This window comes from Populus nigra, chromosome 11 (genome assembly GCF_951802175.1).
Source record: "Populus nigra chromosome 11, ddPopNigr1.1, whole genome shotgun sequence".
In the NCBI taxonomy this organism is placed as follows: Eukaryota; Viridiplantae; Streptophyta; class Magnoliopsida; order Malpighiales; family Salicaceae; genus Populus; species Populus nigra.
In genome coordinates this window covers 14,243,885-14,261,496 of record NC_084862.1, presented here as the reverse complement: position 1 = coordinate 14,261,496, position 17,612 = coordinate 14,243,885, and the positions used below count along the sequence as shown (strand labels likewise).

Below are 17,612 nucleotides of genomic sequence, written 5' to 3'. Positions count from 1 at the left end.
TACGATATCAAGACGTGTAATGGTAACATACTGGAGGGCCCCAACAATATGCCAGTATTCAGAGGGATCAATCAAGAGATCACAATCAAATTTTGACATTTTCGACCTAGAAATGCATGGGGCCTTGTAAGGTCGAGCACCTACCATATTAGCACGATCAAGAAAATCAGCAATTTATTTAGATTGACGTAAATGTAACCCTGTATGATCACGTGCAACCTCTATCCCTAAAAAAATAGCTCAAGTCACCTAAATCCTTCATCACAAACTTAGATTACAGTTATGAGATAATAGAGAAAATTGTCGAATCATCATTGCCAGTAATGATAATATCTTCGAAATACACTAATATATAAATATGCAATTTATCTCTATGAAGAGTGAAGAAAGAGTAGTCAACATGTGAACCAAAGAAACCAGGATCAACCAGTGCATGTGAGAGGCGAGTGAACTAAGCTCGTGGTGCCTATTTAAGGCCATAAAAAGAGCGATGCAATTGACATACAAAGGTAGGATGTTCATCACTGATAAACCCTTTTGGTTGCTCCGTATAAACTTCCTTGTCATTAAGATATCCTTGGAGAAAAGCATTTGAAACATCTAGCTGCCATGTGGTCCATCAAAACTTTACAGCCAAAGCTAAAATAATAGGAACAGTTGTCGGTTTAACAATTGGGCTAAAGGTCTCAAAGTAGTCGACACCAAACCTTTGATCAAATCCTTTGGCGACTAACCTCACCTTGTAATGATCAATGGAGTCATCAGGTTTCTGTTTGATCTTGTAAACCCATTTGTTGCGGACAATATAATGGGAAGAAGGTCGTGGATAGGGTGACCATGTATCGTTGTCCAATAATGCCTTGAACTCAGATTCTATAGCTACACGTCATTCCGGTTTTGGAGACTGCCTCTGTAAAAGTGTTAGGCTCAGGATGGATGACAGCTGTATGGAATAGGTGAGGTGGATGTTATGAGGAATAATGTGTCACATAGTCAGGAAACTGGCGAGGCCGAGAATGCCCTGTTTGTAAGCGAGTAACAATATGGGGAACAGGGGAGTGCTCGACAGATGGGTTTGGATAAACTAAGGGATCAGACGATTCAATGGTAGTGGGATAGGGTGAAGAATTATGGGGCACAGTTGAAATTTGAATAGATGATGAGATGGGTGACACAGGGGAATCAAGGGGCTCATGAGGTTGGGGTAAAGGATGTGAAGTTGTTGCAGGTTGATTTGCAGAAGAGTTTATTCATAGGTAGGTGGTGAACCCAAAAACTTAGGGGAAGTTGGAATTGGAAGGGGAGAAGAAGACGTACCAGTAGATCTGGTAGGTGGTGAACCCAAAAAATTCAAAGAAATTGGAATTTGAAGGGGAGAGGAAGACATACCAGGAGGGATCACGACACCAACAGGGAAGTGATTTGAGATCTTTATTTTGGATGGAAAATAGTTTTCATCAAGCACAACACTGCGAGAGATGTAAACACACTCACTTACGGAATCAAGGTGCCTATAACCCTTTTGACTGGAGCAATAACCAATAAAAATGCACGCGATACTACGATATAACAATTTGTTTTCAGCATATGGACGTAACAAAAGATAACATCTACATCCAAAGTTTCGTAGAAAAGAATAATCAGGTGCATTTTTATATAGTTTGAAGAAAAGGAGTATCATTATTTAGAACTAGCGTAGGTAACCTATTGATTAAATATACGACAGTTAAAAATGATTTAACCCAAAATTTCTTAGCAAGGCCAGATTGTGCAAGTAAAGTGAGGCTCATATCAACAATGTGGCAATGTTTTCATTCTACAACACCATTTTGTTGAGAAGTATATGGACATGTTTGTCTATGAAAAAAACCATTTTATATGAGATACCGAGTAAAAAGTGAGGAAATATATTCTCCACCATTATAGGTTTGTAAACGTTTAATAAGGGATGAAAATTGTTTTTCCATAAGTAGCCGAAACTGAACAAAAGAATTGAAGACATCGGATTTATTTGCAATTGGATACAGCCATGTAAATCAACTGAAATCTTCAATAAACGTTAAATAAAATTTAAAACCACTAGGCGAGATAAGAGGTGCAACCTAAACATCCGAGTGGACCAGATCTAAAGGACCTGATGTCTCACAATGAGAGGAGGAAAAAGGTTGTTGAATGGATTTTCCAAGTTGACAAGATTCACATACAAAGCTCTTTTGCACTGAACCAACAAGAGGTAAATTAGAATTAGATAAGACATGACGCAAGACAGACTCAGATGGATGACCTAAGCATTGATGCCAAAGGGAGCCGGGTACCTTGATTCCCATAAAGGCAATTAACCCTTTGTGCTTATTATGTGATAAGTTGGCGAGATTGATAGGATAGAGCTCATTTTCACTCGGACCCTGAAGAAGCATGGTTCCTATCTAATGGTCCTGAACCAAATAGGCATTATGTGTGAGATGAAAAGTAACATCATTATCGACATAAAATTTGTTAATAGAAAAAAGATTAGTAGCAGCTTGAGGACAATGAATAATATTTTTAAGAAGAAAGCGATTGTTATGAGAGTGGACAATGGATGAACTAGTATTTTTAATAGACAAACTACCTACACCGACAATCTCATTACCATCAAACGGGCATTTGGAATCAAGATTCTCAACATTATTAAAGCAAATATGACAAAGAAAACGTGATTAAGTTTTGTGTGTGTGTGTGTGTGTGTGTAAATCCATATTAATTAAAACAAATATGCATTGGATGAAAAAAAAGCAAATATTATAAATATAAAAATGTCATTGGTCTGGCTGCCGAGCCAAACCCAATATTTATAGGTCTGGTTACCGAGCCAAATCCAATGTTATTGGATCCAGCTAGGCAGCTAGACTCAAGGCTATTCGTAGTCGGACCCAATAGCATTGGGTTAGCAGTCAAGTCAGACCCGACAACACTTTTTAACTAAAAAAAGAAATTCTGCAGTATTTTTTTTATTAAAAAATAAAAAAGACAACGCCCTCTAAATGTTACAATGTCATCCACAATGCAAATATTCTATGTCTATAGTGTTGTTCATAGTATAATAATAAATCTATGTATATAGTACTGCACAATGTTTTTCCACACATTTTATTAAAGTATAGTATAATAATAATAATAATATGTATTATCTGTGACAGAAAAAGCCTCTAAAATTATAAAAATTACTCTATAAAATTCCATTAAGCTTCATAAAATAGATTTGTCATTTGTGAGGTTTGTTTTAGATGGGTCAAATGCAAGTCCGTACTTCTATCGTGAAGCCTCTAAACTGCATATAGTCATGGGTTTATTGTAATGTGCATAATTATTAAACCTGCTTAATATGACATATTAACATGGAAAACTTAGAATCTGACCCAAGTTTTTTTTAATTAAATTAATCAATTTAACTAAATTTAAATTCAACCACAACTATATATATATATATATATATATATATATATATATATATAATAAAAATAAGAACTCCATGGACCCATTATCTTGTAAAAACGGGCTAAGGAGAAAATACAATAGGAACACATGGGCTTTGCCTTTCACCATTTTTTTCCCTTCAAAAAGGGTTAAGAGTTTTTGTATTTCCAGCATATAGTTGTAAAGCTTTCTGTGATTTTTTTTTTAAAAATTGTTTTTTGTTTATTTATATATATAATATTATTTTAATATATTTTTTATTAAAAAATATTTTACACTACAATACTAAACATATTTTATACTAAAATGATTTTCAGATTTATCTTAGAAAATTGCAGTGCTTGAATTAGATTAAATTTTAAATTAAATTGAAAAAGATATTTATCATATAAAAATCAATTGATTTTATTGAGCTTCCCTGACTTTATAAAAATTCAAAACTACAACGTTTTAATAAAAATATAAAAATAATTGCTCCGGCTTGACTCAATGTTCCAATAACTCAGGACCTTTTCCATATCAATTCTCTTAGGCATTGGGGGTGCTGATCCTGAACTTGTTTAAGCACAAGCAAGCAGGGCAACATCGAGTCTTTAATGATCCCAATAGTTGGGAAATGAAACGTTGAATAATAAAATTTAAAAAATATATATATATAAAAAATTTCAAAATAGAAAATATCAATTAAAAAAAGAGTTAAAATCAAAATAAAAAATAAATTATAGGGCAACAATAAATTTTCACTTTGAGAGTTAAATTGAAAAGAACAAAAATATTAACAAATAAAAAAAATTAATCAAAAGAATAAGGACCAAAATGAAAAAACAAATACACTATCAAATTGGATTAAAGGGGAAAATTAAAAATAATAAAAAGTTTACAAAGAGGTTAAGGAAAAAAAAATAAAAAATCATAAGAATAAGGATCAAATTGAAAACATCAATACATGATAAAAAAAAAAATAAACTTGTAGTATTTTTCAACGTGTTTTTTTATATTAAAAAAATCATAGATGTAAATCAAAAAATTTATGCACGCATTAAATTAAATAAATCATGAATTATTATGTAAATAAATAAATAAATAAATAATTCATTAATGATAAATAAAAACATAATTGAAAAATTGAGAAATAAATATAGATCAAGATATTTAATATCTCAACATGGGTTATTTACCTAATTGTGTTTAATGAATTTGTTTATTAAAATTAATTTTTAATAGAAATCGACACACATATAAAATTTATGGAAAATATTATGCAGGGCTGCACATATTAAAAATATTATAAAAAATAAATATATAATCTTTATAATATATATATATATATATAATAGATGCATTATAATAACCTTTTAAAAAATTAAACACACTCAATATAATAAAAAAACATTATCGCTATTTAAAAAAGGTTAAATAAGCCCCAACAAATCATTGAGAAGTACTATTAATTAATACATAAATTTAAAAATTATTTTAAAAAAATAACATAAAAAAGAGGTATTAATTAAAAAAAAAAGAATGAGGTCAAGACAAGAAAGGACAAGCGTGCGGACCTGCATGGTCAAGCTCACATGCGGGGGCCTTTAATCATTTTTCTTAAGTTAATAAGGGCAGACAACTTGTCATCTGTTCTAATTATTTGGAGAGAAAAAACATTTTTTTACTCAAAACACTTAGGAAAACATCCTATGAACCCTTGTTAAACCAATCTATGGCCTCCAAAAATGCAAAAAAGAGCCCTAAAACTCGAAATCAACCCAAAATCAAAATTCTTCTCGATCTTATATTTATTTTTGTAGATGTTTTCAAAGTAAAACAACACATAATCTTAACTTTTCTTATTATACGAAACTATTTGACACAAAAATATTATATTTTAGTGCTTAAAATCATCTCCATCAACAACTCTCTTTCTCTACGTTGGAATCCAACGATCCCCTCTCTCCCCTTCACCCAAAATGAACTGGAAAAAAAATTAAAAAAATGAAGTTTCGTATCAAAATTGAATTTTTGACAATTAGATAAACCAGTTACCTAATAGATAAAAAAAGACATGAGACTAAAATGAACTTCACAAACCAATTTAAAAGACATTATCTATTTTACCTATTTTTTTCACTTTAATCCTTTGCCTTTCAATTACCCTCCCTCCTAAAAAAATATGTAATTGGATTCTAATTTAAGTTAAAAATGATTCAATTGTGTAAAATGAACGTTCAAGGATCAGAATCAGAAATACTGAAAATAGCTTCCTATCTGGCAAAAGATGTAAAGGTTTGCAATAATGGAAATGTGTTGGATAGACTTCCCCACAGGTAAAGGATTTTTCTTGAGTCTATAAACTGTAAAGGTTCTGAGATTAGGGTAGAAGTATAAAATATAATTAAGGCTTCTTATGAATGATTTTATGTGGAGACTTATCACCGAATTGGATTGATTTTCAATGGGAACAATTGTTCCATGATAGATGGAAGCGGTGGTTAGGAATGCGATAGAAATCGTGTTTTTTAAAAATTTAATTTTTTTATATTTTTAGATTTTTTTGATACACTAATGCCAAAAATAATTTTTAAAAAATAAAAAATATTATTTTGATACATTTCCAAGCGAAAAATATTTTGAACCGCAACCACTATCATACTCTTAAATACTCTCATAATAAATAAGGAATCCAACTCCGGTTTAACTTAGCATTTCAGTAACATGTTTTTTTTATTATAATTATTATTTATTTTATATAAAAAAATAACATAATATATATCAGTCTTACAACTCTGACTATAAATATTTAAAAACAATGTTTTAATGCAATAACTATAAATACTCATAATTATAACTACTTTATAATTTCATTTACAAAATATTTATGTTTCAAAATTTTATATTTACTCTAGATTTATTAATCAAACTTAAATAATTATTATTATAAATAAAAATATATATTTTTGCATAAATAAAGTCAATATTACATATAATCACTCCATTCACTGTAGGATATATACAGTAACGATTCACTGTAGGATATAAACACTAACTATAAAAATTACTTTTGTGACTGTTTAGTTTTAATCTGTTTCTTATTCATGATTTTTCATGATAAAAAATTTGTGGTTCGTGGCATCAGCTTTTACTAATTGGATAAAGATCCTGGGCTGATGAAGAGGAAGAAGCAGTCCACGGTCCCTCTGATGACTTCACGAGGGACTGAGTTTCACTTAAACTTCCATTGACAGAAGATTGAGCGAACTTGTTATGTAAGGCCGTAGCATACCCTGATGGATCACCCAATGTGCTTGGAACCATGACTAGTTCCTCGACATCAGTTTTTCCTTCAAGCATGCTCACTACTGTAGACATTGTAGGTCTAAGTGCTGGAGACTGATTTGTGCATAGCAGGGCTACATTGATCATTCTAACCACTTCTTTCTTGTTGAATTCAGACCCCAATCTTGGATCAACCATCTCCATTATGTCCCCATTTTTTTGTAAATATAGAGCCTGAAATAACCAAAAAAAAATTAGATATATATCTGACTAAGAGTAAACATGAACAGACAATTAAGAGACTAAATGGGCATAACTTACCCTATCTAGAAGGCATACAAAATTTTCATCCCTCCTAAATTTGACGTTGTTCATCCCAGAAACAATTTCCAACGCTACAACACCAAAGCTGTATACATCTGCCTTGTAAGTTAAGTAACCATATAATGCATATTCCGGTGCCATGTATCCCCTGCACAGAAAGAATAACTCAGAGACATTTTACTAGTTTGCCTCTCTAAAACATGTAAAAAATGCTAAATGTCTATAGTTTGTTTTTGTTTTTGATAGGATTTCGAACCCTGGATGATAATGTGAATAGTATATTCGTTTACCATTATATGGTTACTAGATAGGGCATAACTTACCCTATCTAGTAACCATATAATGCATATTCACTAAAACCTCTCCAAGGGTTAGTCTTAGAGGAACACAGCCATAGATGGGGAAACCCTGATCCATGAGAACCCTGCGGTGTGTGATTTGAACCCTAGATGCCTGCCCACCACATATTTTTAAGCTAACCCCTTCCATCGGCACTTGAGCCCAGTTACAGCATCATACTGTTTAAGACTAAAAGCTATCTTAGATAAATGACAATACTTGTGTGTTTTCCTTACAGTTTGTTAATGTCTTCTTTTCAGGATTTTTCATGTGTTAATATCAGAAACTCACATTGTTCCAGCAACTCTGGTGTCGATGTGGGTGTTGTCCTCGTCATCAAGCTTGGCCATTCCAAAATCAGATATCTTGGCGTTCATGTCCTTGTCAAGAAGGATATTGGTACCTTTTATGTCTCTATGAACAATTTTGAGTGTCGACTCCTCATGCAGGAAAACCAGACCTTTCGCTATACTTACACATATCCTCTGCCTTGTACGCCAGTCTAGCTTCGTTGCCTTGATTTCCTTTGTCCCTGTAATCATCATGCATAACCCAACCCATCAGTTTCTTCTTCACTAATTCTATCTATATGCCATTCAAAGAACTTGTTTTCTTTCTCATTACTTTATATAAGATACTATGGGGAAGTGATCAGAGGCCTACCGAACAAAACATGCGCAAGGCTATTGTTTTCCATGTATTCATATACCAGCAACAATTGCTTCCCCTCAATGCAACATCCATACAATCTAACAAGATTTGGGTGTTGCAAAGCAGAAATCATGCCTATTTCGTTCACAAACTCGCGATTCCCCTGTTTTGATTTCGCCGAAAGCTGCTTAACCGCAATCTGAGTGCCATCTGATAGTACTCCCTGCAATGAGAATAATTTTAGACAAAGAAAATAAGTTGCTGATTTGATAAGAGAAAATAAATAATATAGTGGATAAATAGCTAGACGAAAACAAAAATCTGTACTATACTTTGTAGACGCAGCCAAAACCACCTTCTCCAAGTTTGTTTGCTGGATCAAAGTCATTCGTTGCGGCTTTGATTTGTCTGAAGGTGAAGATACCAGTAAGAAGATCTAACCCAACAAGTTCTACCCAAGGAACAAAGAGGATATGTATATGTTAGTTGTTCTGCATGAATGATTCATCAAAGGAAGAACACAGATGGTTTTTGCAGTCCTACAAGTAAACCATTGCTAGAGAGTAATATAAAACCATTCCTTTAGCTTCGCCAAGCAGTTTAAACCTTTGGATTGAGATAATTCTTTGACAAATATATACATTCATGGATAGACATACAGCAAATAAGATGCAGAAAATTGCTTATTGCCGTGTTATTTTAGTGGCTGGATTCCTCACTAGAATTCGCAAAATCAAATAAATGTATCAACTGTACCTCGATCCCTCGATTTCCTTCCTCCCAAATAACCTTTCCACCAAAGAGTGGATAGAAGTATGAGAATGAGGAATAATGGCAAAACCACAGCTCCAGCGACAATGAATCTCTTCCTCCTGCCTTTAACAGGTGGCTTGAAGTCTAGGCAGAAATAGAATTGCAGCAAGAGCAAGTATTGTCAGATCACAGTACTAATTATTCCTTCATTACTATGTCATTCCATTATATGTCAACCTACCAGATTCCACATCAATGGCTGATATTAGAGGACCATATATTCCTTTTTTGGGAGACATTGTTGTTCCTTTCCCGGCCCAATGAAGGCGGATCTCTAAAGCTCCATTGGTTACAGGTGCTGTATAATTATAAATGTATACCTTATCCACCCCTCCCACTGCCTTCACTATATCAAAATCCTTCAGCACAACAATGTCCTGCGAGAACAATTCTTCAATTAAACTGTCACCTATTGCATAAGGAATGAATCTATGATCTTTTAATTAATAGATACCTGAATATAAACATCAAATATCCGTCTTCCTAGACTGTAGTAGGATCTGTTATCCCTGATTACTATCTCTGCAAAGTGCAGCTTGATTTTGTAATTCCCATTTACCAGACAGGGAACGTGGTATGTGAGAGACAAAGGAGTGAGGCGTGCATTTGTGTACAATACAGAGTTGTCCATTCTGAGCATGGACTTGTTTTGTGCTATGTAGTTATCCAAGGAAGCAGGAACATCCCAGATATGTCCTGTGGTACTTGTTTGCCAATCCTCTCTTTTGGACGCATATTTTGCTGCACCTCCTGGCTCATTATCTGCTTCGTAGATGGTGTTTCCAATGGTGGCTTCTGGTCCCCCACAATTTATGTGCACTGAATATCGCTCTATTCATAGAAATAAAAATGGTCATGGCCACCGATATGATTAAACAAATTATAACACAAGAAATGTTAGGATCAGACCGTACGCTAAATCGGAGCAAACAGAACAGAAACAATTAAGATTTTGTGATGCAGGAGCATCCTTTTCCTCCTAGAGTGGAAATCGTGGTGGGACCCACGATGTAAATGCCCACATAATAGGACCTTTATATTTATTATATAGTGAAAATAGGAATAAGTTTGTCCGTTAACATTTGTCTAGGCTTTTGGGATCAACTGGTTGTTTATTCCTACACCAGTTGAAGGTCTTAGATTCGATTTCTTTCCAGAGGAGGATGATGCAGAGCATCATCTTCCTCTTGGGATGGTCGGATGCATGATGGGGTAGCCACACGCAAAAGGACCATTGAGTTTATGACTGAGATGCTATGATCCAACGAAAATAGAAATAAATATATAGTCTAGGCTGACAGGTTGTTCCTGCATCATTTTTCTGTCTACTTCCAGGTGAAATGTAAAAGCGGATAGCTTTACAAATTTAAGAGTACCTTCAGAACAAGCACTCAGGCACTCAACAGGTTTCCTGGAAAGATTGGCCAGATAGAATCATCAGCTTATTTAAAAGAAATGACAGAGAAGAAGAAAATAAAATGATCTATGTTTTAGATATTTATCAAAGTAGAAGCTTACGAATAGTTCCCTCCCCAAGTACTTTTGAACAGATTTCTGGCAAGACAGGAAGAGTTAAGTTTTGTAGGTTATGAAGTGAACGGTGATGTGAAAAGAAGCAGACTTTCAAAATCAAAGGCAAGGCAAGGAAAATGAAATCAATCTTACAGTGTTTCTCTACATTTTGCTTCCGAAGTAAAATTGTTGTAAGAAAGATCGATTTCGCTGCACACAAAGATAGCTTCCTTAAACATTCAGCCAGTATTTCTGATTTGTTTAGAAAATTGCATGCACATGTTAGCTTTTGGTTGCTATCTCAATGCAGAAGAGATGAATAGACAGGAGATGAAGACAGTTGGGATATAAAGAACATGTCCTCACCTCACGTCTTTTCTGATTTTAACAGATAAAAATTCAATCCAAAACTATACAAATTTATTTTTATATCTTCATCTTCGTTACTGTAACAAAACACATTTTTGTCCCTACTGTATTTGTCCTTTCTTTTCTAGGACAATAACTAAATGAAACCTTGGAGATAGTTTGATCATTCATGCACGCTGTACTGAAAACTATCTGGAAACTTCTCATCAGTATAGCTCTTCAAAGACTAGGACATATTATTAAACCTACAGACACGCATCTGTTATAGGATAAGGGAAACCTGAAGTTGATGATTAAGTTTTTGGGTTGACATTGTTCCGATAAAGGCGAACTGAAGTTGATCATTTCTGTCTTTCAGGGGAGAGTTAATGGATAAAATATTCAATAATTCTAATTGAGTAAAAAGAAAATATATCACAAACAAAAATCTCAAAAATCATAATTTATATACAGAAATTAAGAAAAAACTAACATACTAGCGAGTATCTCTTTTCTCGATCCAATCTGGGATGGGCCCTGTAAGCATGTTCCTTGTAAGATACCTATGCAGAAAGTAAAAATTGTCATTTGGTTGAACATTTGTCCAAGGCTATCATTGTAAAAGACTGTCTAGAGGACAAGTTTATCATCATAATTGCTGTACTCTACCATGAGAATAACTTGAAAAAGATTGAGCTATCGGGTCAGCTCTGGTCAACATTTTTATTAAAAAAAATTAATTTTGTTCCATTCTTTCCACAAGATATAGTATAGTTACATTTTCAGAAGGTAATATAATATAGTATACTTACATTTTCTCCAAGCTTTTTAGGCCATCATAATTTGTTGGAAGTGAACCATTTAATCTGTTGAAACTGAGATCCCTGTTTTCGAAAAGAAGAGGGAAAAAGAGGGTAAAGACCATGGTTCATAATGCATTTTGAAAGTTATTTACAAATAATAATGTAGCTCATGTAGATGATTGACAGAATGGATGATATACAAGGGATAGAGTAAATTACAAAATTTTCAGCTGTGCCATTCTGGTCAAATATATAGGAAAATTTCCTGACAAGTTGCAGTTGCTCAACATCCTGCAATATACATTAATTTCATGTGAGCTAAATATATACTGTGTTGTAAATTAAATTGATCCTGGTATGAGAGTATCAGCTGCAAGAATAACTCACAGATACTTAATGCCTGCTATAGATTCTAGGTTGGGAAACTCTGAACCATCTCCAAGTAAGTTACTTATTTTTCTGCTCAATATTAGCCGACATATAAATGTGAGATGTTCAGGATTAAAGTTGTAACTGAGACCATAAATTTAAAACAAATATCTTACAGATCAGTTAGATTAGTCAAGAGAGATACGCTTGAAGGAATGGGTCCAGTGAAACCACCAGCTTGGATCTCTCTGTTAATACAAAATTAAAGGGGGATTAGGGTTCTGCTTCAGTGATGAGATTCGGAGCTTGTGGTAGAAACTAGCACGTACAATATATCAAGTTGTTTCCAGCTCTGAATAAAATCAGGTATTCCTCCAGTGAAGTTATTGCTGCTAAGCCTTCTGCTTTCGCCGAACGGAAAACACAGAATCAAGAAACTTTGAGAGTAAAGACATGCATCTGTAATATCAAATGCTGCAACTAATGAGTATGATACACAATAACCATGTGAAATGAGAACCTACAGTTCCTTCAATCCGGTAAGATTAGTGAGAGCCTGGGGTAACTCTCCAGTGAGATAATTGGCACTGAGAGTTCTGCAATCACAAAAGGAGAAAAACACTTAGCATTCAATAATCAGTTAGGACTTAATTTCTAATACAAAAGCTTGAATGAACTGACAGATTCTCCAGGTTAACCAAGCCTCCAAGCTCAGGGGGAACAGTTCCAGAAAACATATTGTTCTGAACGTTCCTGCATAAATGCCATCTCTCAGGATTACTCCTGACTAGACAATTGAACAGATTTAAATAAAATAAAAAAGACAAGAAATTGACTAGTAGAAAAATGCATACAAGGATCTAAGTGTGGTAATCCTTCCCAGAGAGCTAGGAATTTTTCCTGTCAAGTTATTCACGCCGATAGACCTGTTGTTTATACAATCTATTAATTATGAGTAAGCAATTCCTTGGCTAGAAAACATGAAAGCAGTATTTTCTTACAATATTTCCAGCTTGGTATTAGCCCATTCAGATGGTATATTGCCACTCAGGTAGTTGGCCCAGAGATCTCTGCAGAGCAGATAGAGTTCTAATAAAATCGAATCATACGATGCAAATTCACGGTACTCAATCTGTAGAAATGTAGTAATTTGAAGCACTGCTTACAGATGTTTAAGTTGTGGTAGTTTCTCGATAGCTTTTGGGAGACTGCCATCAAGATCTTGCCTTTTCAGATATCTGCATTGCAAGAACACATGGACCCATCAATTCCTCAATACAAGGTAAGAATTCAAAACTTTCAACCATTGCAAATCAACAATCATATGTCAAGAATACAAGACATAACTACAACAGCCATTGGAATAGAAAAACAAATTTTTGACTTATACTAAAAAATTTATACCGTTCTCTAACACACATCTAAAATGAAAGCCTCGAGATTTGAGATTCATACAACTTTATGCTTAATTTTTATCAAATAAAATAATAAAAGTGATAAGATTCGAACTCATCATTACTTGATCAATAAGACTATGTTATTACGTTAAATAATCATTTTAGCTCAAAAATTTAAACTATTAAATGAGATTCTAAAATAAGGTTTATATTATTTTCCGACAAACTCACCTTTTCTTCAAACTCTTAAGCCTAAACTTCTGACAATTGCTCAATTTTCTTTGCTGGAGATCCTTTCTTTGCTATTCACGACATTTTCAGCATGATTAAGTTTTCCTTGAGATCCTTATCATACTTGTTTTTAGATAATTTTACTGCTAATGAATTTATCCGAATTTCTTGATATAAAATTCAACTATCGAATGGGGTTTCTGAAGAGACTTTATACACCACAACTATTCCTCCATTCCCTGAACTGGCCCCATCAGAATCCTTCAGACCTCAAATTAAAATTGAAAATAAAAGCATGGAGTGGTAAGTGAAGAGATATACATGGCAATAACGCGGCACAAACCCCCAGGAAATGAGCAGTTGCAAACAACTTTATTGTCATCATCTGGCTTTGGAGGTAAAATTGTATCATTGCACAGTTTCATATTGCGATTCCAGCCTTTTTTGCCCAGTTGTGTTGCTACTTCAAGTAGAGCTTCCACTGCATAAATCAAAATTAAATCTCAACTTCTAATTCTGGGATGATTAGTTGGTGGCTTCTACAATGCCTTGCCAAGAAATGTTTGCAAAAAACACAGAATTCTGTAAGAAAATCACTGCATGATGCCATTACTAACATGGTTACAGAATCCGGCAATACAATCAAGTTTGATGACTGCATTATCGACGAGTATATATGATGCAGTGAGGATTTTGCAGATAAAAAAACTCCTGCTAGAAGAAGGCATTACAAGTGTATGTCTTCCTCTAAACATTAAGAATCTGCCCATCTGAACCAAATTAAAAATATATATATGTACCTTCATCAGGAGCAAGGCTCCCAACTTGGGCCTCCAAGTTAATTGCTGCCATGCAAAACATTAGTAGCATAAGCATAAGTAAGCTAGACGTGACTCTCAATATATCAGAGAGTGCAGTAGCCATCTTCCTTAGTCTGCAATCCACTTTAAGAGTTAGTAGGCTGCCTGGAGAGAGCTTTATGCATCATTATAGTTGACCTTTCAGGATGATGTGGGGTCTTTCTTAAGTTGTCTTATATATATATATATATATATATATATATAAGCCCACACTTCTTCAAGTATACCTTTGTCTGTACTAGACCACTTGTGCCCTTGCATTTTATCTCTTAGTCAACGGGAAGATTGGTAGGTCCAAAAATAATAATAAATATCATTGGGAAATTGGAGAGGAAGTATCCGACTATAAGAAAGAAGAATTTTACGTTCACATGTAATTCTTTGAATCCACAAAACCATCAAAGAGACTCATTGTATATAAAGATCTCATATTCGAGCCCCACTCGTTGTTTCTTAAAAAATGGTATATCAACGTTTTTTATTAGATAATATTTAATTATTATCTAATGATAATAGGAACAATAACAATAAAACTAAAAATATATTTAGTTAAAAAAAATAGCCACATAAAAATAAATTTGTCTCTAATATAATAATTTTCCAATGAATTTTTATATTTTTAAAATAGAAAATACAAAGAAAAAATAACATATTTTCAGAAACGATATTTTTTATTTCTTATTATTAAAATATATTTATTAATCCAATTGCATTGAATAATTTCTCAAAATGAAATATCTTAAAGAATATCATTTCGAAGTTGGATTCCTGGGTGGCTCTATGAGATTCTGTGTGTTTTCTTATGCTTTTAATATGCTTAGATGAAAATTTAGCACATGTTGGTTTTCTAGTCCTCCATAATATTTGACCAAAATATTAGCTCTAATATCAATGTAAAAAAATAAAATAAAAATTTGTATGTATTTTTTATATTGAATCTAGCTCTAATATCAATGTAAAAAATAAAATAGAAATTTGAATGTATTTTTTATATTGCGAGAGTTGTTATAATTACGCTATTTTTAAAATATATTTATTAATCCAAACTTTTTCTTTTCTTTTCATATCCTAGATCACGACAACTATAGTTGACATAACTCATGTGACCGTTTGGGATCAAAGAATTTACATGAATCTAATGCTTGACTGTTCTAGCTCTTTGCTGCGATTTTAAGAACTCCATGGACAATCTAATTTACATCAAATTGTTTTAAATTTTTAATAAATAAAAAATATTATTTTAATATATTTTTAAATAAAAAGTATTTTAAAATGTATTATTTATTATTGTTACAAATACCCCCTTTTTCTTTTCTTTTTAAATGAGTGATGACTGCATTATCGAGGAGTATGGTGTAGCGAGGATTTTGGGCTCGTTTGGGAACGCGGCTATGGCTGCATTCTTAAAAAATTTAAATTTTTTTTTTTTGCTAAAATTTAATATGATTAGTATGTTTTGGATCGTTTTGATGTGCTGATGTCAAAAATAATTTTTAAAAAATGAAAAAATATCATTGGCATGTATTTTAGCACGAAAAGTTATTTGAAAAACACCCGCAACCACACTGCCAAACACGCTCTTTGCAGATAAAAAAACTCCTGCTAGAAGAAGGCATCACAAGTGTATGTCTTCCTCTAAACATTAAAGAATCTGCCCATCTGAACCAAATTATATATATATACACACACCTTCATCAGGAGCAAGGCTCCCAACTTGGGCCTCCAGGTTAAATGCTCCCATGCAAAACATTAGTAGCATAAGCATAAGTAAGCTAGACGTGACTCTCAAAATATCAGAGAGTGCAGTAGCCATCTTCCTTTGTCTGCAATCACTTTAAGAGTTAGTAGGCTGCCTGGATAGAGCTTTATGCATCATTATAGTTTGACCTTTCAGGATGATGTGGGGTCTTTCTTACCTTGTCTTATATGCTTTCAGCCAGGCACACCACTATTAGGTATTACGTGTTGTTGGGCAGCCGACCTCATATTATTGAATTTTATTAGGCTGTTAGATATTTTTAATTTTATTTATTTTTTTAGATTTTTTTTGTTATAGGATAAAGAAAATAAATTTATATTACTGTATAAAAATTAGGTAATGATATTTTTTTTGGTTTGAAGTTGAGTTGAATTTTCTTATTAAAACATGATTGTTTTTGTCTTTTAAAATTAAATACTTTAAAAAAATTTTGAATTTTTGAATTTTTTTATTTAATTCAAGTTAATATATTATTTATATTTTTGTATTATTTTGATGTGATGATATAAAAAATCAATTTTAAAAAAAAATATATATTATCTCAATATATTTTTAAAAAATAATCATTACGTAATAATATATCAGTTAGCATATTGACCTGTGCTCCACAACAGGTTAATAACAATTTTTTTTCTAATGTAAAAATGTTTGAGTTAGGTTAAAAGCAAGGAATGTATTTACATTATCACTATCTCTAACTAAAGTATTTTCTACAATAGCATCATGAATAGCGCATAACAGAGCAGCACCCAGTATACTGACAACTAATTTGTTTCATCTTTAATTTTTTTAAGATATTTTTAATTTTATTTTTTTTCCTCTTTAAATTTTTTTATTTTCTCTTATTGATTTTTTTTATATTGTAAAAAGCAAATAAATTAATTTGATTTTTTTTTATATTGTATAAAAGTTGAGTGATGATAATTTTTTGTTATTTTTAGATTGGATTAAATTTAAAGCATGTTTATTTCTATGTTTTAAAAATATTTTAAAAAAATTAAAATTTTTTAATTTTTTTTAATTTAAATTAATTTTTTTTTATATTTTTAAAGTATTGTAATATAATGATAAATATAAGGACAGCAACCAGAACCAAGTCTCTGCGGAACCGGATTTAAAAGTATTGGGTGTGGCTCTGCATCTAGATTCAATGCATCCAAAATCAATGAATTTTATATTTTTAAAATAAAAGATACAGAGAAAAGATGCTATATTTTCAGACATAATATTTTTTATTTTTTATTTTTAAAATATCCTTATAAAATATATTTATTAATCCAATTGTATTGAATAATCTCTCAACATGAAATATCATAAAGAATAGTCTCTCTTGGGTGGCTCTATGAGATTCCGTGTGTTGGTTTTCCAGTCCTCCACACTAAATTAATTATAATTAACTCTAAATTAATCTTTTGGCCATAATCAACGTTAAAGTTAGTAGCAAAAACTTAATGAGAAATAGGTGCCAATTCGATGCATTAAT

General features: G+C 32.4%; 1 protein-coding gene across 3 annotated transcripts; it reads right to left on the bottom strand.

Moving 5' to 3' along the window:
* Positions 1-6,494: 6,494 nt before the first annotated feature.
* On the bottom strand, positions 6,495-14,468 carry LOC133668486 (probable LRR receptor-like serine/threonine-protein kinase At1g07650). Of its 3 annotated transcripts, XM_062088362.1 has the most exons (24): positions 14,311-14,468; positions 13,832-13,991; positions 13,049-13,120; positions 12,884-12,952; positions 12,737-12,808; positions 12,564-12,635; positions 12,407-12,478; positions 12,212-12,283; positions 12,059-12,130; positions 11,901-11,972; positions 11,733-11,804; positions 11,523-11,594; positions 11,208-11,273; positions 10,516-10,572; positions 10,369-10,404; positions 10,227-10,261; positions 9,305-9,681; positions 9,032-9,227; positions 8,794-8,934; positions 8,370-8,488; positions 8,050-8,260; positions 7,678-7,918; positions 7,045-7,195; positions 6,495-6,957 (listed from the first exon to the last, which is right to left on the bottom strand). In XM_062088362.1, the coding sequence occupies exons 1-24, from the start codon at positions 14,432-14,434 to the stop codon at positions 6,580-6,582; spliced, it is 3,009 nt and encodes a 1,002-aa protein (XP_061944346.1). In that variant the 5' UTR covers positions 14,435-14,468; the 3' UTR covers positions 6,495-6,579. The 3 variants fall into 3 exon arrangements, with proteins under 3 accessions (XP_061944346.1, XP_061944347.1, XP_061944348.1); XM_062088363.1 differs by lacking the exon at positions 11,208-11,273; XM_062088364.1 differs by lacking the exon at positions 12,737-12,808.
* Positions 14,469-17,612: the final 3,144 nt, after the last annotated feature.